Genomic DNA, 22,073 nt, shown 5'->3' with positions numbered 1-22,073 from the left:
GCACTACTGCCGACGATAATGTTAGTAACATTATCGCCGGCAGCGAAAACACCGCCGACTCTGCCCCTCCCCGCCCCTCCCCCTAATTTGCATCATATCGCGTGCGTTAGGGCTCTAACGCATGCGATAAGGGTTTAGAAAATAACCCCCTAAGTTATAACTGGATACGTCATTATCCAGCTATAATTTAGTCGGATAAAAAAGTGGCGCTCTGGAGCATGATAAAGTTATCCGATTTTCAGTTATAACCGGCTAAGTTTGCTCGATAACTCTAGACATGTTTCAGAGCAGGTCTTAAGTTAGCCTGCTTTGTGTGGCCGGATAACTTTACAGTTAACCAGCTATATTCAACAGAGCATAGCTAGTTAAGTAGCTTTCCTGGTTTAAAACAAAACAAAAACATCATGGGCCTACAGGCCCAAACCTGTCCTGTGCTTCCCTCCCACCCGAACTCCAAAAGGACCTGCAGTCTAAACTTGCTGGCCTCTGCCCCATCTCTAAGTTTAATAAAAACTATTAGTACCACGAGCCATAGCAATTTCACCCCCCCCCCCTGCTCCCGGTTCCTGGTTTGTTTTTCCCCCAAAAGTTTCATAATCTGCAGATGCCGCCCCCCTCCAACCATGAAGCAAGTAGGCTGAATTAATAGCCCCCATCAACCAACGGGCGATTGTAGCCCAGAGTACAAAAAGATTATCCAACATGCAGAAACCATCGGTAACCTCCAAATGACACAGTAGAACAAGGCAAATGTCTAGTTTCCTCAGATCCCTAGCCTGGGGATCCGAACGGTCCAAGTCTGGAAAGCTGGGAGGTCTATCGACTGATTCAAGTGAAAAGCCAACACCAAGAAAGGAACCTTCCAGAAGGAAACCCCCGTATCCAGAATTCGGAGGAAGGGCTCCCTGCAAGATAAAGCCTGAAGCTCAGACACTCGGTGAGCTGATGAAATAGCCACAAGAAAAAAACACATTTAACGTAAGATCCTTCAGCATTGCCCGTTAAAGGCTCAAATGGTGCCGCACACATCATTCGGAGAACCAAATTTAAACTTCACAATGGACAAAGATTCCTGACCGGAGGACACAGGTGTATCGCCCTTTAAGAAAACGCGCCACATCCAGTTGCACAGCCAAGGACACACCACGTATTTTATCATGGAAAGAATGGAGAACCGCTACCTGTACCCGCCAAAGAGCTACACGAGAGGCCTTTAACTAGGCTGGCCTGTAGGAAAGATAACACGTCAGGCACCAGAGCTCGAGTGGGATTCACCTTGGGGTCTACACACCAAGAATCAAAAAACCTTCCACACCCTGACATAAGCTAAGGAAATGGAGGTCTACCTGGACCGCAAAAAGGTAGCGATGAGTGCATCCGAATAACCCTTGGTTTTCAGTCTTTGCCTCTCAAAAGCCATGCCACTAGACAAAAAGCGATCTGCCTCATCCAAACACACGGGACCCTGATGCAGAAGATCCCGAAACCTCAAGGGCCCTTCCACTGTCAGGTTTATGAGATCCGCAAACCATGGACGCCTCGGCCACTCCGGAGTTACTAGGATCACTTCGGATGGATGGGATTCGATGCTCCACAGCACTTTGCCGATGAGAGGCCATGACGGGAACAGGATGTGCCTTGGCCACGCGAGCGCCAAAGCATCCACTTCTTCTGCCATTGGCTCCCGGTGTCGACAGAAGAAACAAGGGGCCTTGGCATTCCGAAAGGTCGCCATCTGATCGACACTTGGTCTGGACCACTTGCTGCAAATGAGATGGAATGCTTCCTCAGAGAGCTCCCACTCCCCGGGATTGAGACAGTGACAACTGAGAAAGTTGACTTGAACGTTGTCGACCCTATGATGTGAGAGGCTGCGATGCTGGCTAGATGCTGCTCCGCCCGTCGACTCTTGGTTCCTCCTTGGCGATCGATATAGGCCACGGTATCGCACTGTCCTATAGAAACCTGACAGCCTTGCCCTGCAGCAGTGGGAGAAGGGCTTGAAGTGCTAGCCTACTGCCCTGGACTCCAGGCGATTGCCTGACCATCGGAACTCTTCCATCGACCATTGGCCATGCACAGACTTTTCCTGATACACTGCTTCCCAGCAGGAGAGACTGGTGTCTGTGGTGACCACCGTCCAATCGGGAACCTCCAAGCTGATCCCCCGGCACAAATTGTCCGAGAGGAGCCTCCAATCGAGACTGGACGTGCAGAGTCTGTAAGAGGTAGGGGCAGATAAAATTGCTTGGACACCAAACTCCAGCAGGAAAGCAATGCTGACTGAAGAGGACTCATATGAGCAAAGGCCCAGGGAACCAGTTCCAAGGTAGAGACCATCGAGCCAAGGACCCACAAGTAGCGGAAGACTCTGGAGAGATCCTGAGCTAACAAGTCCTGAACCTGTCTTGCAGCTTGATAAGGCGCTCCTCGGTGAGAAAAAATCTTGCCGAGGCGTGTGTCAAACAGAGCTCTTAGGAAGTCCAAGGACTGGGAGGGAATCAACTGGCTTTTGGCCAACTTGACCACCCAACCCAGTGACCTCAGCAACTGTAGAATCCAGTCCACTGCCAAGTGAGAAAGAGACTCCGACTTCGCCCGAATGAGCCAATCATCCAGATAGGGATGGATCAACAAGCCTTCTTTCTGGAGCTTTGTCGCTACTACCACCATGACTTTGGTAAAGGTCCTTGGCGCCGTGGCCAACCCAAAAGGAAGAGCGCAGAACTGAAAATGGTGACCCAGAATGGAATTTCTGGTGAGCGGTCTGGATTCTAATGTGCAAATATGCTTCCGTGAGATCCAGTGACGCCAGATACTCTCCCCTGCATACATAGAAACATAGAAAATGACGGCAGAAGAAGATCAATCGGCCCATCCAGTCTGCCCAGCAAGCGTCACACTTTTTTTCTCATACTTATCTGTTTCTCTTGGCTCTTAGTAACCTTAGGTTCTATTTCCCTTTCACCCCTACCATTAATGTAGAGAGCAGTGATGGAGCTGCTTCCAAGTGAAATATTAAGTTTGATTAGTTGGTTAAGCGGCAGCATAGCTCTCTGCCGTTGAAGCAGAGATATGCGTGAAGTATTAGTTTTACTTCTCCCCTGCAGTTGAAGCAGAGAGCAATGCTGGATATGCGTGAAGTATTAGTTTTTCTTCTCCCCTGCCGTTGTAGCAGAGAGCTATGCTGGATATGCATTGAAAGTGAAGTATGCCTTGAAGGTCACATTAACTATCGTCTAATATTGAAATGCCTAATAATTGGTAATTGAATAAGCCTAATAATTGGTAATACCTATAGCCCATGAACCCATCCCTGTTTTTTTTGTTGTTTTTTTCCTTTTTTTAATTTGGAGATGGCAGCCCTCCATCCTTCCGCTCCGTGAAGGTGGAACACCAACCACTGGCATCCCGCTCCGTGAATGCCTCTGTGGCTACTGCCGCTCCGTGCAGGGTTTTGCTGCCTCCTCTTTATACGCTTCCTCTAGACCTGATGGATCCACAGTGTTTATCCCACGCCCCTTTGAAGTCCTTCGCAGTTTTGGACTTCACCACTTCCTCCGGAAGGGCATTCCAGGCATCCACCACTCTCTCCGTGAAGAAATACTTCCTGACATTGGTTCTTAGTCTTCTTCCTTGGAGCCTCAGCTCGTGACCTCAGGTTCTGCTGATTTTTTTCTGACGGAAAAGGTTTGTCGTTGTCTTTCGCAATGACTGACCATAGCGTCTCCATGCGCATGTGGGGCACTCGAAGACATCTGTTGACCCTCTTCATATCTAGAATGGGCCGGAATGTGCCTTCCTTTTTGGACACCACGAAGTAAATGGAATAGCGGCCCCTTCGCTACTCCAACGGCAGAACTAGAACAATGGCTCTGAGTTCTAGAAGACGATTCAAAGTGTCCCGTACCGCCTAACGTTTTTCCCTGTACAAACACGGGGAAACGAGAAAGCGATCCTGAGGGCACGAGCAAAATCTAAAGCATAGCCGTGTTTTATCACGCTGAGGACCCACTGGTCCGACCTCAGTTTGGCCCATTCCTCGTAAAACAGAGACAACTTGCCTCCTACCACTGCAATAGAGTAATGAGTAGGCCTCGTCTCATTGTGCTGATTTAATTCCTGCTGTGGCTTGGGGCATCCCAGATCTTCCAAATCGACACCCCAGAAAGGATTGTGACCAGGATTGTTGACTGCCAGCGTTTTGCCTAGAGGATCCCATCTACCAGTAGGACCAAAATCTTCGAATTCCCTGAAAATGAGACCGAAACAAAGGAAAACTTCATGGTCTAGGCTTATCCTCCAGAAGATGATGTACTTGTTCTCTCCCAAGGTCTGAATCAAATCCTCTAAATCCTTTCCGAAGAGCAGCTTGCCCTTAAAAGGCAGGGAACCTAACTGTGTCTTGGAGGAGACATTCGCAGACCAATTCCGCAATCAAAGCAGCCAGCGGGCCAAAATCGCAGAGACCATAGATCTGGCGGAGGTCCAAAGCAAATCATAAAGGGCATCTGCACTGTAGGCTACTGCTGCTTCGAGGTGCCCCGCTTAAACAACTTCCTCCTCCGCTAATGAGTTATTCTGCAAATGCTGTACCCAACGAAGATCTGCCCTCAAGGAAAAAACTACTGCATTCGGCAGCTCGCTCTCAGAGGGCGGAGACCTCAAAAATCTTTTTGAGCTGGACTTCTAGCTTGCGATCCTGAAGATCCTTGAGGGCCGTTGCCCCTATTACCAGGATGGTAGTTTTCTTAGTAACAGCGGACACTGCCACATCCACCTTAGGAACCCGGAGGAAATCCAGGGCGTCCTCTGGCAGTGGGTAAAGCTTATTCATAGCTTTGCTGACTTTCAGACCCAATTCCGAAGTGTCCCACTCCCAAAACAACAATTCATTGACCGAAAGATGAAAAGGGGATGGATCTGGTCAGACCCCAAAGACCTGGCATAACCAGATCCACGGACCCCAACCTAGAGTCCTCAGGCGGACTTGTCAATGCCAGGATCGCAGGAATAAGAGGACCTAACTCGTCCCTGCAAAAGAATCAGACCACCTTCAGGTCATCCCTGTCTGACCTGAAAAGGGACCTTGGTCCACTTCGGGATCCACCCTGAGGGGGCTTGCCCCTGACATCCTGCTCCTCTGGCTCCGAAATATTAGAGGAGTCAGCCCCCGGGTGAGACTATGAGGTTCGAAGGGGGTATTGGGCCTTCTGGCCCCCGGCCACCTCAAAAAAAAAATTTTTTTTTTGTCTTGACCCTCTTAGGGTCCTTTCCGCCCAAATCTGGTCACCTGCAGAGCTACTCCACTCCCCGACTGCCTCTTTGCGGACCTTCTAGCCTTAAAGGCTTTGTGCAACAACAAAAAATAAAATCTAAGGAGGAGGAGACTGAAGCCCCCTCGGGGCAATACTCCGTCGGTAAAATTGTTCCTTCCATGGGCAAGCCGCCCCTCTGGAGGCTGCCCGTTGCAGGGACAACGGAGAGGGAAAATTACCTTCCCCCTCCGCGATGCGTGCTGCCGCGCAAAAAGACAACAAAATGGCTTCTGTTCCCGCCTTCAGTGGGAACAGATCCAGCGAGGCAAGCCGTGGTCTCCCGGGCCCTGCTGGCCTTCTGCACGGCCGGTAAATGTCATCTCCGGTTCCCCCTAAAAAGCCCACCCCCCCAGGGAGGTAGGCTGAGCAGAGTCCATCCCTGGAAACACACGCGCATCGCTGGACCATGAAGCATGACAGAAGAAAAAAATAAAAACTTCCGGAGTCTGGTAAGCACAGCCTGTGGCTGAAGTGACAGCAATCGTGGCAGAACAAAGAAAGAAAAAATAATTAGCATCGGTAGGAGAGATTAGGCCCGAAGGCTCTACTCAATTTTAATTTTTTTTTTTTTTTAAACCAAACTTGAACGAATGCAGGGGTCCTGTCCTCTAGTGGAGAGTGAGCCAGGCTCCCCGGAATCATCCCCAACTTGCAGTCTGTAAGATAGGGTTACAGGGTCCTCAACCCTTAGCACCCACCACCTCTAATACCAGGGGGGATGGCCCCCTCGGGACCTGTCAACCCCCTGGGAGGCTCTAGCACTTGTTGCACTGTTCTTCTGTTTTGTTTTTTTTAATTAAGCCTAGGTAAAAAGAAATCCTAGCTATGCAAATTTATTTTTTTTTAAACTAAACTACAGGCTGTAGGGAATGCACCTCCACCATCTGCTGGAGACAGAGAAATACTGACGGACTGTAGGTGGCACCTCAGGGTATAGGGCAGAGTCAGTCAAAACTTCTGTCTCCATCTGCTGGTGGGGATGCAAAACCCAGGAGTCTGGACTGATCCGGGTACGTACAGGGAACTTCACTTTAGAGTGTGGTTTAGCCCAATTTCTCACTCTTAAGCCTTCCCCCTTTGTGAGATAGGAGGGCAATTCCTGTCCCCCCCCCCCCCACCCTCCAAGAAAAGCATGAGAGGAAATGAGTGTGCAAACCATGAAGCTGGCACGCAAGCGGCATTACCCGACAGCTGCCTTCAGCTAAAACGGAAAGGCAGTTTGGGGACACAAATATCTCTGCGTAAGGTTATCAGCCACGTCAGTCCGCACTCATTACCTTGCTTTGCACTGTTCCAAGACGTATAAAAGTGTTGCAAAGTCATTGCAGCCCCCAGCTTGCAGCGAGAGCTCTTGATGCTTATCCTCAGCTTCTTTTTGTTTCTGAGGCTCACCTGGGGGAAACCGCACACAAAAGGTTTAGGAGACCAAACCTGGCAAAAAGCGGAATATCAAACGTTAATAAAGAAATAAACCCAGAGGCACCCAACAGCAGTTCCCAGCCTTTTCTGCCTCAGCTCCATTCAAAACTTGCCATGACTTCTGGCATCAGCACACAATCAAATAATCACATTTCCTGGCTTTACATAGGGCCGGAGAGGAATGGAGCAAAGAAAAAGACGACTGCCCGAGGGCGATAAAAACAAAAATGAGAGAGCCCATCACAGCTGGACCCCCATCCTCAATCAGAAAAGCCAGAACCTGAACAACCTTGGCACAGCGGCGCCTTTAGGCTTAGACAAGGCCGGTGCCAGGGCTGGTTGTCTGTGACAGAACTGGAGCACTTCTAGTGTCTGGTACAACACTACCAAACTGGTAGATGTAATCATTTTTCTACCTACAATCCTCTTCTCATCAACCCAAACAGAATGTGTTTGTTCATTTCTTTTTTCAGTCTCAATCCTTCCCTCACATTTCTCTCCTTCTCACTTCAGCCCAGTGAAAGTGTGAGGTAACTATGTATTTATTCAGTGTGTGCCCAACATCCATAAACACTGTCACTCACTCTTTCCTAATGACAGCTGGGGGGGGGCTACCGGATTCCCTTCAGCGAGCCATGTTTTAGCAGCAATCGGTCGGTGACGCGGTATTAACCCGAACCCTGATCAAGGCGGGAGACGGAGATTGTCTATTTACACGATTCATGGAACAAAGGCCAGAACCGTGGAAGGTGACAGGTTAGAGGAGAGAGCTTCAGCTAGAAGCACAGCAGCTACAGATTCTAATCAGAGTATAGGAATGCGAAAGCCAAGCTATTTGTGTAAGTACAGAGCGGTATTCCTGACCAATTACTCCGTGGGGCTGCCAGGGAAGCAGAGCAGCTAGATATGGACCTGGCGCACCAGATTTGATCCCTCTGTCCACATTTACTACGTGGCCTAGTCAAGGTCACACAACCTCCCTCTGCTCAGACTTAGATTCCATGCCATTTGGGACAGCTCTGTTATAGCTATTGAGGCTGGAGGAATAGCTCTGGCCTCTGAAGCTTTGCTCTGTAACATCTGAATAAACTGGAGGATCATACGCTGGATCTGCTCAGTTTCAACTGCAGACATAGATACAGAGATGAGAAAAACCGTACAGAGATATCTGCAGTATACATAGCCTTTACCAATGAAACGAGACTCTCACATTCATTCACACTTACAGCTTTTGAAAATTAAGTAAAAAAATACAGAATGAATCCCATTGAAGCTTGTATTGGCTGCTTTTCAGTTCTGCAGTCTCCTCTACCTAACAGTACAGATTAATATCATTACAAAGTAAAGCAACAATCATGGATACCTTGGTATCTACAAGGTCCTAATGTTTCATATTAGTGAAAAGTACAGTTGTGTACATTTTAGGTTTTTTTTTTATAGGATTTTGTTGCACTGAGCATGCAGAAGAAGGAGTCTGCTATTTTGGTCTTACCAGGTCGTACGAAGACATTTTCCACAGACAACATTGATGCCACTGGAAGCAAAAGATCCTCGCAGTCCAAGGAAGCCGCTTTTATGGCTGCACAAGCCAGGTTAGGAGGAAGGGGGAATTCCACTATAAACTGTCCCAGTCTGGTCACGTGACCGCTCCTTATCAAGTGGAAGAAAGGTCATGAAATCCCAGTTTTAATCAAATTGTTGTATATGGGGACAAGCAAAATATTTCACGGCTGGTTTCCATGGGGATGATCTCCCTGTTGGCCTCCCACCACCTCTGGTCACCTGGTATCCTGTGCACTCCTACATAAATGAGTTTATATCTGCTAGGCCTGGGGTGGGTATTCTGGCACTTCTGTGAGCACCAGTGGGGGCTATGCATATCCAGACAGTACCACAAGAGCAACTGCACGCATGGTATCGAGGAAGGAGAGCACCTCCGAATCGTCCGCTTGCTTCTACTGCTCCGGTACAAACTACAATGAAAAAACTAAAGCATCCCCCTAAGTCTAACTTTTCTGCAGTTACCTGTGCAACACAGAGCAGGCATTTGGAATCGTAATACACACAACCAATTTAATCTACTGTAGCTCCTACATGCTGTCCCTGTGCCTTAGTTTGCTACAGAATTTTTTCATCAAATATATCTGCACAGGCAAGAGTGCAGTGTGGCTGTGCTTCAAAAGTCTCTATGGTTCCAGACTGCTATAGACCAGGACCAGATGGGGTTGGAAGGGAGGGTAGGAGGTACCCCTGCTGGATATAAGAGCAACACCAAGGGATTATCTCAAGGGAGATGTTCCTCTAAGCCCTTGGGATACTCAGGGCTGCCAGGCACGGCATCGGAAGAAAGGGGAAGGAAAAGCCTTTGCTGTTTCTGCACATGGGTACAGGGCTGTCTTAGCCTGGCAATAGTAAGTTTACTTCTAGTTGCCAGCATGGCTTTCACTTCAGCGCACTGGGCTTTCCTATGCGTCAGGTTAGAAGGGACCATCGAACGAGAGCAAGCCAGGGTGATACTGAGATTCTGGCGAGGGATTTTTCAAAGCAAAGTTATGTAAGGGTCCGAGCAGCAGAATTGCTGCTCGGCCACTTGTTGTTATACATGTCAAGTTCAGAAAGTGATCTGTGTGCTGGAATTTCAGAACATCAGAAAAACAATCCCCAGGTGCATCTCCAGAGTTTCTGTTGCATATAGTAATCGTGGAAGTACAAACACACCCCTGCGGAGTCCCAGGCACAACCTTAAGCCACAGGATGACATTTGCCATAATTACCACCAAAACTCTTCTCAGTCAGACAAAAAGATTGGAACCTGGGCCAGCATGGGAAGAAAGATACAAAGCTGGAGTATTTTTAGTGGGACAGAGATCAAGCTACTCATAGATAAGGGCATAAAATCTTGAGCCTGCATTCAAACAGCAGGAGCTTGTACACTCGTCTGATAAGTTTTCCTTTAGATCTGCTGTGACACAAGAGAACTTTATTCTCATGTACACCAGGCAAGCATAAATAATGAGTACTGGTAAAATATCAGAAGACGGCAGAAATGTTTAGTCAGGATACAAACACATTCCCTTTCAGGACCAAACTAGCTTTAATGCTTTGTTGCTGGGAAGACCAACTTCCTCTCATTACAATTCATTAGCACTAAAAGTTCCTTATGGAAGCTGTTTTTAAAGAGACGCATTTACCTGTCAATTGCATCACACTGATAAAGTTGCTTCAGCGCCTCTAAAATGTGTCTCTCTTCAGGCCGATCCAAGTATGGAAACCTGCATTGCATACATGGAACAGAGGAGTCATTGCATGCCATTATTAAACCTTCCAGCAAGCCATTTGGCTCATTCTTTCTCAAGCTATTTTGCTTCTTGGCGATGTTTTCTCAGTAAAATGTAGGTCTAGGAGTACAACCTATGCTCCAGAGGAATCAAAGTAAGACTTGGGAGCATCCAAGGTGAAAGTTTATTTTCTCACAAGACATGTACAGCAGGTGACCTCTCGGGTTTCAAGATCAGGCTAGTTGGGGGGTCAGTGATTTGAGGAAAAGTCCTCCATTTCCTAAGGCAATATAAACAGTAAAGCCCTAACCTACCAGTGGCATAGAAGAGTCTCCCTTTTCAGTACTGATGTTATACATTTGCAAAACCAGAGGTGTGGGATAGGGAAATATATTTTCCACTCTGCTGAGTAAAACTGATGTGACATTCCACATTTATCTCATTCAAAAGGGTGATGTCAGGGAATTAGAGGACTCTGTATACTGTCACAGGGACATTGAGTCTTTCACCGGATTCAGTCTGCAAACAGATGGGTTGGTAACCTCTCTCCACCACTAATACTGGCAGCCTCAGTGCAGAGGCCAAATATTGTATGGCCATGAGAATTGAATTACCTTCTCAGCCATAGAGGTGGTCCTTGCCCTGCCGCTACCCAAGCTGTATCTGTTCTATTAATAAATGGATGCCCTTGGTTTGCACAGCTATCAGTCCAGCAACTTTCACCATAAAAACATCAACATTAAAGTAAAATAAAAAAAAAAGAAGAAAATGTCACTGAACTATATGGAGATTAATGACCTGATTAGGAAAGAGTCTGTCTTCTTATGAGAGAGAAACCCCTTGCAAAAACAGCAAGCCGAAAAGCATGAGAACAGGAAGAAATCTTCAACTTGTGAGTGCAATTCTGTTTGAGATCTTGGACTCTGGAGTAACTTTCAGCTGGATAGGTGAACAGACAGCTGATAGTACAGCGAAATAAAAAGGAAACCCTTTCACTGGTCACCTGATGACATCGTGCACTGCCAGGCATTTCAGCGTCAAGATCACTGATGTCAGGCTGCTTCTCTTTATCTCTGGAATCATGTGATCAGGCATGCACGTGTCCCAGAATTCTTTGCTGTAAACTCTGTAACACTTCCCAGATGCTGTCCTCCCAGCTCTGCCTGCCCGCTGCACGGCTTCACTCCTGGAACAGCAAACAAAAAACAGTAATTGCAGAAAGGTACTATGCGCAGCCTCCCTCCCACCCTCTTGCCATGTAAGTACCAGCAACTTTACTTTCAATGCACCTGTCAGGCAGTCTGATAAAGTGCTTTTTCTTGGAACGTACTTTGCGCTGGGAACCACCTCCAGTACATCCAGGCCAGCTCTGGGATTGTGATTTAACTGCTTCACAAAACCACTGTCAACAACAAACCTAGAGGAGAAAGTAAATCAGTTTGTAAATAACACATTTACAAAAGCTCCATGCCCCAAGTCTATGACTGTTTCCAAAGGCTTCCTTGCACATATATTTTCACAACACTATTTATAAATACCAATTAATTAAATTTAAAAAAAAACCCAAACAAACCAGAACTGCAATAGGATGGAAACTGGAAGAGGACCCTGCATTCTACAGTCCTGTCCCTTTGGAATAATTTTACATTTTCCCCTTCTATTTCTCCACCTCGTGAAGGCTGGAAGTCAGGTCTCCTGCACACTGACACACAACACCGTCAGCCACCAGGGTTGGTCTCAGTATCCAGAGTCAAGCCCTTTCAGGAGAACGCACCTGATTCCATCGATCGTCAAAGAGGTTGCAGCAATGTTGGTTGACACGACGCACTTCCTAATGCCGGCAGGGGGTGGCAGAAATATTCTCCTCTGCTGCTCTGAAGGCAAACAAAAGATTTCATCCTTTACTGTAGTCCAAAACTTCCCTCTAGTGAGATCTTGTAAAAGACTCTCCCTTCATTCAACCTGTCTTTGTACTGAACGTCAGGTGACATTATTCATACAGCGTGAAGCATTCGGAAAGCAGTGTCTGTGTGACTCAGTCTGTGGCCCTCTCATGAGCACACTGCTGCTCAGTGGGGGTGCGGGGGAAGCGTAAGAAAGCAGCTGTGAGGAAGTGATGAATCATGGCCAAAAGTCCCATTATTAACTGGTACAGGGTGAATATTACTACCTGCCATGCACATTTCAGGGTTTCAAGTGCTGCTATAGTTCCCTTAGGGTGGGCTCTGGAGGCGTGACTGAAAGTCTGACGTTTGCTAACACTCACTGGGCTATTAAGTTAAAACTATGACAGACCCCTCTCCCCCCACCATGCAGAGAGAAACAGAATGTAATGGAACACAAAGGCCTCAAGCCCATCTAGTATTACCTTTCCTGCAGCAATACTCATCTCCCACCCCTGCATTTCCTCTGCACTTGTCCCACCCGTCAAAGTTTTCCTTGTATAACATGACAAATCTTGTAACATATCCATTCTTATTCCAGGATTCAGAAAAACCATCTGCATCTGCTCCATGAAGGCTGGGCTTGGTAGCTGGGGGATGCTGCGCAGGCAGCATTCACAGTCAACGCATAATGGCTACATCGAGTGACCCATGGCTGCAGGACTCTTGAAGGGAACAAGGGTGTGTGGACCCCGGGTGAGTACTGTCGCTGTAACAGCTGGGTTACATGACAGGGGAAAGCCGCAGGTCTGGCCATGATGCCACAGCCCAACAGTTGCTGGTTCTGCCAAAATATAGTGTGAGAGTGTGTAGATAGAGAGATATAGATGTATGCACATATATACATAAATAAATACACATACTCCCAGAAACTCCCATTCAATAAACAATTTGTTAATCCAAAGTTTCATAATGCTTCTTACAGTATCCAAAACCCAACGATGTGGCTGATAAATACTGCAGGTCACAAAACCCCAGGGCTGGCACCTTTCCCCCTACCCCCTCTGCATCAGCCCTTCGGAAAGGACAGGAAGGGAGGGTCTGCTCTGTTCTCTGCAGGGTTGTGCAGCCAAACACTTTTCTTTTTTCTTTTTCTTGTTTTGTTTCCTTAGGGTTCATTTTAGCGCATATTCAATGCCATTAAGTGCACACAAAAACAAATGTGCATCCAAACTGGCCGAGAGAGCTGGAGTAGCAGCCCTTTATGCCATGATCAGGGATAATATAGAACATGGTAATTGTTCATTCTCTTAACAGTAATTAAAACAGCATACAGAATGGTTATCAGCACTATTATTTCGGAAAGCTTTTAGTTAGTCATGTTTTTATACATTTGCATGTTTTTATTTTACAGATCTTTTATTATTATTGTTTTATTATATTTTGTCATACATACTTTGTAAATGTTTTATTTTCTGCATTGAACACAAATGGATGTTTGCAGAATATAAGAAAAGCTAAATAAAGAAGAAAAAAATACATATTATTTATTTCTCCTTTTAACCACTTTATGAATAACTTTGGCAATACATGTACAAATATTTCCTGGATCTAGATCTGCAAAAAGAACCAGTGGTGCATCTTTCTCTTTTCAGCCTCCTTTCCCCATGCCGTGATGGTGGCAGAGGAGGTATAGTGGGGAAAAATGCTGCTCTCTTATGCCTGCTATCTGCAGGAGGGAGGATTGTGTTGTAACCGAAACTTGCAGCCAGTTACAGGGATCTGGGCACTGGACAGTTGCCCTGATATCTCCCACCCGACCCTTTCCCAAGAATGGGCCTGCATTTAAGCACCAGCCTTTTTGTCCAGGAATAAAAAGCACGGTAAAACCCTTACCTGTTGACATAGATCCATATAAGGGCAGTATAAGCAAACCTTCCACAGAGGGATCTTGGACATCATAGCGGTAATCAACTAATTCTGCCTTCTGGAACAGCATGCTACAGGCCTTCTCGATCTCAGACTGACCTAGTGAATCAGAACATCTACATGTAAGAACCCACAGGCCACCCCAATGGTCGACCGCTTCATACTGTTGCACGGAGATCAAACCCACAACCCCTGAGATGCAAAGGGGAGTCCAGCACAGTCCCACTACCATAAGACAAGTCAAGAGCTTGTTGAAATGTTAGATACATAGGTTAGAGAAAAGCACATGTCAGATGCACTCCTGGATTCTCCTACACATCTATGGGGAAACAGCTGGTATATCTGGCCCAATGTATTGACAGTTCGGCTGTTTTAACTTCTCACTGCCTGAAATATCTTTTGCTTGTGAAGGAAGAACACTACTCACCAGTCAGAAAAACCAAGATGTCCCCAGCTGGCTCATTCAAATGGACATCCAGTGTCACTCTTACTGTCTGAGAGAAGCAGAATGGGAGAGATCACTTTCTGGAATCAATGGTCTGGAAAATCTAACAGGCCAAACTTCACAGGCTCACTTTCTTTAGAAGTCTTTTTCTAACTATCAGGCCAATACAGTAAAGTGCGGCCGCGGTTACCCTGCTTCTAACCCGCTTTCTACTCACAATTTGGCCACGTTAGTCCAACCTGCGATTCACTATCCCTTTTAACCCATCCTTACCACCTCTTTAAATCAATGGGAAACCTTTTCCGCCCGCAGCATGTATATGAGATGTAAATGATCCTATTAGCTATTCCCTCCAATACAGTAACGCGCGCCCCGATTATCGCTTTTTAAACCTGCAGTTTTGCCGCGCATTTAATCTGCTAATTTACCGCTCACCCCTACCCCTGCGTTAGTATAGAGCGTCAGGCAAGCCGAGACGAAATTTCACGGGCCACGGAGCAGCCCCAGCCAGCCCCACTTCACTGCCTGACCCCCTACTCCCCGGGACAAGACCAAAGTGAATCGGGCAAACTTTCTGCCAGCCCCTGCTCACCTGCCCTGGCCACATCCATCTCCTGCGCTGACAGCTCCGGAGCGGCCCCAGTCCTCTCTTCCCTCCTCCCGGGGACAGCCGGCAGCGGGCGCTCCCCATGGCTCCCTATTCTCTAAAAGGTAATGTGTGCACGCCGTGACCTCGGACGTCCAGCCGGGTGCTCAGCGCGCAGGGGGGTTTTAAAAGGGTTACGCGCGTAACCCTTTTAAAATCCGGCCCACTGGTTTTATGCACAAATTATTACAGTACCTCAGTAACATATGCAGAACTGCCTATGTCTTTTGGACCAAGCAAGTTGCAGAACCTCTCTCTGACAGGATACATCCTTCCAGGAATGGTAATAACGGGGCAGTTTCTGAAGAAGTCTGACAGCTTGTCTATGTCCAGCGTGGCCGACATGACCACAACCTTCAGAGGGTGCTTTCTCTCAGGAGCCATCTGAAGCTGAAAAAGCTTCTTCAGTAAACCAAACAAAATGTCCTGAGAAGGGGGAAGAGAAGAGCTTTCTATTAAAGCTTGGTGTACTCAGCTCCGGACAAGGACTTCACATGTGTGCAGGCTAGATGGACCAAGTGGTCGTTTTTTTTGATGATGACATCTGTGTTTCCACATGTAGAAAGTGAACAAAGTAAGACCGAGTGTGGCGAACAGCACATGCAGATTACACAGGTCCAGTGCACAGGAGGGCGTTCCCTGAACCAGAGAATTTACAAATCTACGTGGATTGAATGAAAGGCGAGACCCACCTGTCCAATGGTTCTAGTCATTTTTTAATATTAAAAACCTAGCCATTTATAATTTAGAACACAGGTTTGAAAAACACTCTCTGTGATGGAGGAAAAATATTTGTGCTACAGGTCTCATGCAGGGTAAATAAGCTAAATGATCTGCCGCATAATGTAAAGACACTGGCTGACCATTCTCTAGTCATGCTCAGAATACGGATGACGCTTGTCCCATAGCAGGCATATGACGTTTGGTAGGTGAAAAGCTCACTGTAAATGTAAGACATCTTCAGGCTGAAACTCAGCTCAAAAACTGTGCTCTGCAAAAGGTTATTCTACACAGTTTCAAAAAGATCTTTGGTCGGCAGCTGCTGGGTTCAGCTAATAATGCAGTCATTATTAAGATATTCCTAATTCTGTAGGCTCCACCTCACTCTACTGTACTAATTTTGTTTGTCGCTTGAAGGCATGGTGAAAATTTGGTAATGCAAAAGATTATGGGAATTATTAAAATGCAGTAAAGAAATAAACCATGTACAATGTTTCCTAAATAAAAAATACAGTAACAATACACACCGTGCTCAAACTCCTCTCATGGGCTTCGTCCAGTATAATGATACCATACTTTGTAAGATGTGGGTCTGCCAGTATCTGTCGCAGCAAGCATCCATCAGTCAAGTACTTGATTACAGTGTCCTGAAAAATTGGAAAATGCACCCATTTTTTCTCATAGCAATTCTTTAAACTCTTTTCAGATAGAAAGATATGTAATTTTTTTTTTTATTCAACTAAGGTGGATGAGCAAATGTATCTGCAGTCAGCCCAGCAGATATCACATGTATGCTCTTAAGCTTTGAACTACAACTTACAATGAAACCTCGTGGCTGGAACAGGAGTCAAACTGTAAACTATTGACCACTATTTTAGTAGCAAACTTCTCCCACACTCCAATCCTCTGCTTCCTTAAAGCACTATAGAAATGTACAAACACACACACACACTGCAGGCTACAAAGGACACAATGTACACACACACACACACTGCAGGCTACAAAGGACACAATGTACACACACACACACACACTGCAGGCTACAAAGGACACAATATGGTCACTGTAGAAAAAAAAATAAAAAAAACACGATCTGCAAGGATACTACTAACCATCACTTCTCAGAGAGAGTTTTCATGAGAACCCTCCAAGCCATGTGCACTTTGATTTTTTTTGTTTGTTTTATAAAAAAAAACACAGAAATGCTACTTTTGACCTACAAACCTCAAAGTGTTCACAGTTCATACATAAATCTGGACTACACATTAACCATCAAAAAGCTCTGCTGCAAGTCTTATTTTGATTGGCTTTTTTAACTCTGCTTTATTTCTTAACTCATACCTGGGAAGAGCAGTCATCAAAGCGAACTTGATACCCCACAATGCTTCCCAGAGAACAGCACATTTCCTCAGCAACCCTCTGAGCTACAGATATGGTAGCTACTCGCCGGGGCTGGGTCACACCAATCATTCCATGCTTTCCAAGCCCTGTACAGGAAAGACACCCCCAACCTCATCAATACACAGCTTCAAGTACTGGAAGTCAGGCATTTTAAAAAGGAAAGAATAAGCAGTTGCTTGAGCAGCTGTGTCACTCACGCAAACTCCTCTGGACTACATCAGAAGTAATCTCAGTATCTTTCCAAATCCAACAAATCTTCCAAATATATAGAAACTGTACTGACTAAACCTCAGCCCCATTTCAAATTAAATATGGGCAATGTCTCTCTGCCCATAGGCAGGCAAGAGATAGGGATGCGCAGACCAGAAACCCAATGAAGGATTCATACAGATCACATGAGCAAGGCGCCAAGGAATCTCCCACAACAAAGGAAGGATGTACTGACGTGATGCAGACAACTGTGTGGAATGGATACCAATGTCAAATAAGCATATAAAGAAACAAAAAAAAAAAAGTATCAGAAGAATTAAATGGAAAGTTTGTCACAATTATGGTTATTACTGTGCCTGAAAAAAAAAAATTCCAGGAAATGTTGCCACTTTGAAATTATCTTTACACTGGGATACAGGACAGGGAATAACTAATCAATTGTAACTATTCCACGATCTTATCCAATTAAATTATTACGTCTAATTTAATCACTTACTATATCTAGGGTTGACAACTGTCCCCAGGTCAACCAAACAGGGTGATCTGGACCTGGTTTTGCATGGATTTGTAATTCTTATTATCCCATTGTTGTCCCTACGAAAATCAGATGGATTTTGATCTAGCACCAACTGCTGGTGACACCAGATAGATACACAGAAGCATGACAGCAAATGGCCCATCCGGTCTACTTATCCATTCAATTAATTTAGCATTATAATTCCCATCACTTTCTTAGAGATCCCCTGTATTTATCCCATGCTTTCTTGAATTCAGATGCTGTTTTTGTCTCCCCCATTTGCACTGGGAGGCTATGCCACACACCTATCACCCTCTCTGTAAAGAAATATTTCCTAATACATAGAACTTGGTTCTCCTTAAAGGGAACCAAGAGAAAGGAACCAATCTAAACTAAGACTGAAAGAAAGCCAGTATAATGTGTCTGTAAAACAAAAATGGAAAATATTGCACAGGGACAGATGATTAAATATTGCAGTGAAAACCAAAATCAGGGGAAGGGGGGAAAGCAAGCATCTAGCTGGTTCTGTCCCTCATTCCTCCCAGCAAAGCCACTAATTACTGCACCAGAAACCACTGCCGCATAAGACCTTGTAGGCGGCAGGTTGACAGCAGCAGAGGTGGATGCAATGGCAGGAGAGGAGTTGGGGCCCTGATTCTTATCTTTTCTGTGCCCTGCTGCTGCCTGAGATATATTGATAATAAGTGTCAGCAGGTTGTCTCTCTGGCCAGCAATGTGACCACCTCCATGGTGGCAGGAGAGGTTTTGCCGGCCAGAGTGGCTGCCTCAGCAGTGGATGGAGCTGAGGCAGGAAGGGTGTTCACAGTGGCTGGCGATGTAGTACCAGCCACAGAAGAATCCCTCAAAAGAAGCTTCTCTGCCCCAGTGGCTGACAGTGGTGTGCTCAGCAGCGGCAGTAGTGATTTTATTATGAGCTGTTGTTGCTGTCAAAACTATACTTTTAGGGGGTGCAGCAATTAGGGGCGCCAGGGGGGTGGACAGGAAGAGGAGTAGCTACAGCTGTTGTTATTGCTGCAGTTTTTGAGGTACCAGCCAGAAGTTGCAATATTGAGTTTCCTTCCAGCTAGTACTTCATCCCTTCCTCCTCAGCTTTGGTGGTGCTTTGACCCTTTGCCCTAGCTGATGTTTATTTCTTTAAAGTGGGATCAAAGCATATCATAAAAAAAGAGTGGCAAGGGGTCCCTTTTAACATGTGCAAAGTAAAATGTGAGGTTTTTTTTTAAATATATATATTTAACATAACAGATTAAATTGGTGTTGAAAACTAAGTAATAAATAACCCGTATTCCAAAAAAATATTGAACAGAGTGCACAGAGGAGTGAGTGTTCAAAAACAGAAAAATGAAGCTCACTTAAAAGAAAACCTGCTTGGTTCCTTGACTGCACCAGGAAGGGCTGCAGCAGGAAACTGATTAGTTCAGCCGGGCTTCAGAGCTTGTGGCCTGCTGAGTAAGTCCCACTTCTAGAGCCTCAGTAGTCAAACAAAGAAAATAAAAGGCAAGAGATCGCTCTCTTTACGTTTTAAAACTGAAATAAAATTTAAAAAGGCAAGGATGGGAGAAGAGCAGAGGTCTGTAAAATAAATATGAAATAAAGGGGGCACAAAAACTAATCCTGCCTAAACTAAAGCTCACTCTGAAACTAAAGCCTTGAATGTTTGTGTGAAGCTAATCAGAAATAAAAAATGAAAACAGTGCTCCAAAAAAGAACTGTCCCTGCCTAAATAAAACTCACCCAGAAAACCAAACCCCTACAAGTGTGAGTGTATATAAAAATGTAATTAGAAATAAAAAGTGAACAAACTAAATGCGAGGAAAGAGAGGAGAGGCTGTAGTTGGGAAAGAAGGAAAGGCAGGCAAACTGCCTTCCCCTAAAACAAACAAATTAAATTTAAAACCAAAAAGTCTAAATAAATGAAGTGACAAACAACCGAAATATCAAAATTATAAAGCTACATAAGTGACAATACAGGTTTTTTTTTTGTTTTTTTTTTAAATCACTGCAGGGGTTCAATGCAAACACAGCCTTTCAGAACCATTGGTTCATGCAGCAAAATCAGGCCTGGATCAGCCTATTCAATCGAGCTTTCTACAACCAACTTACAGTAAGATTGCCTTCCTTTGTTTTGGGATGTGCCACATGTTCCCTAGCTCTAATAGCAGGTCAAACAGTTTATTTAGGGGTTATGGTTGCTCAGCCCCTAGCTGGGCTATATGAGTTGTAAAAGGAGACAAAATAAAGGAAGAAAAATTCCGATTAGTTTTAAATGGCACATGCTGCCAGATTGAGCTGGAAACCCAAAAGGAGCACAAGGCAATTGCTGGGGGGGAAAAAAAAACAACCACCAGAATTAACATTCTAGCTTCTTTCTTGATTTGCTTTTCTTTCCTAACTTAGAACCAAATGTACTGCAAGGGTTTTCCTTTTAATGCATCTAGCCCTTACATAGTAAGAAAATATATTTACCTGCTTCATACAAGAACTGGGGCAGCTGCGTAGTTTTGCCACTGCCAGTCTCCCCAGTCACAATAAGGAATGGATGCTCTCTGACAGCATGGACAAGTGTCTCTCGGTGCTCATGAATGGGAAGGGGGGCAGTATTTACCATTCCTTTGTCACATTTCATTTTCTTGTCCATTGGCATACACATCTATTCTTTAACCTACAAAACAGACATTTCTAAAGCAATGCTGAATCTCCAGGCACCTTTCATGAAAACAATAAGCAAAATTAATTCTAGCTTTCTGCAGAAAGATACATCCTATGCAAATCCGCTATATTAATATTCATTTGTAGCTATCCTTATCTTCAGATTGCTATTGAGGTAGATCAGAATGAAAGTATACACCACAAGGTAATGGGTTAAGCAGAACGATATGATTACATTCAAATATGCAACTGCCCTATTTTCTTCAGTTAAAAAATATGGACTGTCTGCTTTATCGCTCCAAAATATTTAGCTAGATGGATGGTCAACGGTACAACAGTGTTTCTATTTCTCATCGCCCTGAAAATGCTCAGCAAAGAGACTTTTCAAAGCGCTATCCTAGATAACGGACATCAGATAACTTCCTGAAACTAAACCATACTGAAGATTTAATGTCACTAGCAGTGTATCAGACAAGGACTACAAATCCCAACATGTTCTAGGAGCTAAAAGATAAGCCTGAAGAAACCGACTCTAGTATAGCCGGCATCAAAATACTATCACTCACTCCACAGCTACCGGTACTAGGGAATATATGCACGATCCGGTTCATCACTGCGGAAGAGGAAACAATGACGCCTAACATCAGCCCGGACCACTTCCGGTAACTCCCTCCCATCATCCGGGTCCACTACCTTATTAAGGTCCTGGAACGTACAAATCTTCGTCTCTGTATAATATGCCAGCGATCAATGTGGCAGGGAGGCTCGGGCGTGAGAGGGCATGGTTTAGCTCTCTGCCAGGACCTGAAGCAAAAGAAAAGAAGGTATTGGGCAATCAGTGTTCCGAGCTCTGCCAGGACCTGAAGCCAAAAAAAAAAAAGGACGGATTGGGCAATCAGTGTTTAGAGCTCTGCCAGGACCTGAAGACATATTAAAAAGGGATTGGGCAATTATTGTTTAGCGTTCTGACAGGACCTGGATAGGCGGCTCAACCTTGCCCCTATGCCGTATTTTTATCGGGTTGTCCCCATTGTTTGACAAGGAATTTCTCTCTTTTGGCAGAGTTCTTGCGGTCAATATGAATGGGAACGGCAGACGTTATTAGATGTTGAGGTTAGGTTAAAGTATCAGACGCTCTTATACCGTAATATGTGTTATTAGTGTCTCGTACTATGCAGAGTACTATCGCAACTATGTTCTTGATGCCACTTTCACAGAAGTGTAAAACTGGTAACCTCTTGAAGCCAAACTTCGTATACAGGGCAACACCTGATAAACTGATGCACAACTGCAATTCCTCTTGCATCGTGCAAAATGCCAAGATATCGTGAGTGCACATTTTCCAAAGCTTTCGGAGAAAATCAAAGACTCCCATAAAAACAAAAATTGGAAAAGTGTATAATCTTTGGGGGAAACGGCAGGCCAGAACTTGAATTGTCCGCTTTCATGTGCGTACTCCAAATCAGGTCAGACCGATGGGCTTTGCCTCCCAACCAGCAGATGGAGGCAGAGAAGAAAAGCTTTACTTCACTACTTATATTATTAGCATGCCACCTGCAGTCCCTCAGTATTTATAAGCATTTATATTCTGCTGATCTACAAAACTCTGTCTCCAGCAAATGGTAGAGGTGCAAAAT

The 22,073-nt window shown here is 45.3% G+C and overlaps 1 protein-coding gene across 2 annotated transcripts in view; it reads right to left on the bottom strand.

The window, feature by feature from the left end:
• Positions 1 to 21,107, bottom strand: part of DHX40 (DEAH-box helicase 40) — a 45,282-nt gene extending 24,175 nt beyond the window's left edge. Inside the window, exons 1-13 of one of the 2 annotated variants that reach the window (XM_029612630.1) lie at positions 21,003 to 21,107; positions 20,254 to 20,449; positions 16,980 to 17,125; positions 16,166 to 16,285; positions 15,114 to 15,344; positions 14,255 to 14,321; positions 13,795 to 13,926; positions 11,790 to 11,889; positions 11,346 to 11,432; positions 11,019 to 11,201; positions 9,929 to 10,009; positions 8,230 to 8,387; positions 6,596 to 6,710 (exon numbers count right to left, since the gene is read on the bottom strand). In XM_029612630.1, coding sequence (XP_029468490.1) covers positions 6,596 to 6,710; positions 8,230 to 8,387; positions 9,929 to 10,009; positions 11,019 to 11,201; positions 11,346 to 11,432; positions 11,790 to 11,889; positions 13,795 to 13,926; positions 14,255 to 14,321; positions 15,114 to 15,344; positions 16,166 to 16,285; positions 16,980 to 17,125; positions 20,254 to 20,437 — 1,604 coding nt within the window. In that variant the 5' untranslated portion in view covers positions 20,438 to 20,449; positions 21,003 to 21,107. The other variant, XM_029612631.1, reaches the window with a different exon arrangement.
• Positions 21,108 to 22,073: the final 966 nt, after the last annotated feature.

The sequence above is a fragment of the Rhinatrema bivittatum genome, chromosome 8 (assembly GCF_901001135.1).
Source record: "Rhinatrema bivittatum chromosome 8, aRhiBiv1.1, whole genome shotgun sequence".
In the NCBI taxonomy this organism is placed as follows: Eukaryota; Metazoa; Chordata; class Amphibia; order Gymnophiona; family Rhinatrematidae; genus Rhinatrema; species Rhinatrema bivittatum.
The sequence above is the reverse complement of the archived record's forward strand: the minus strand, read 5'-3'. Positions and strand labels throughout refer to the sequence as shown.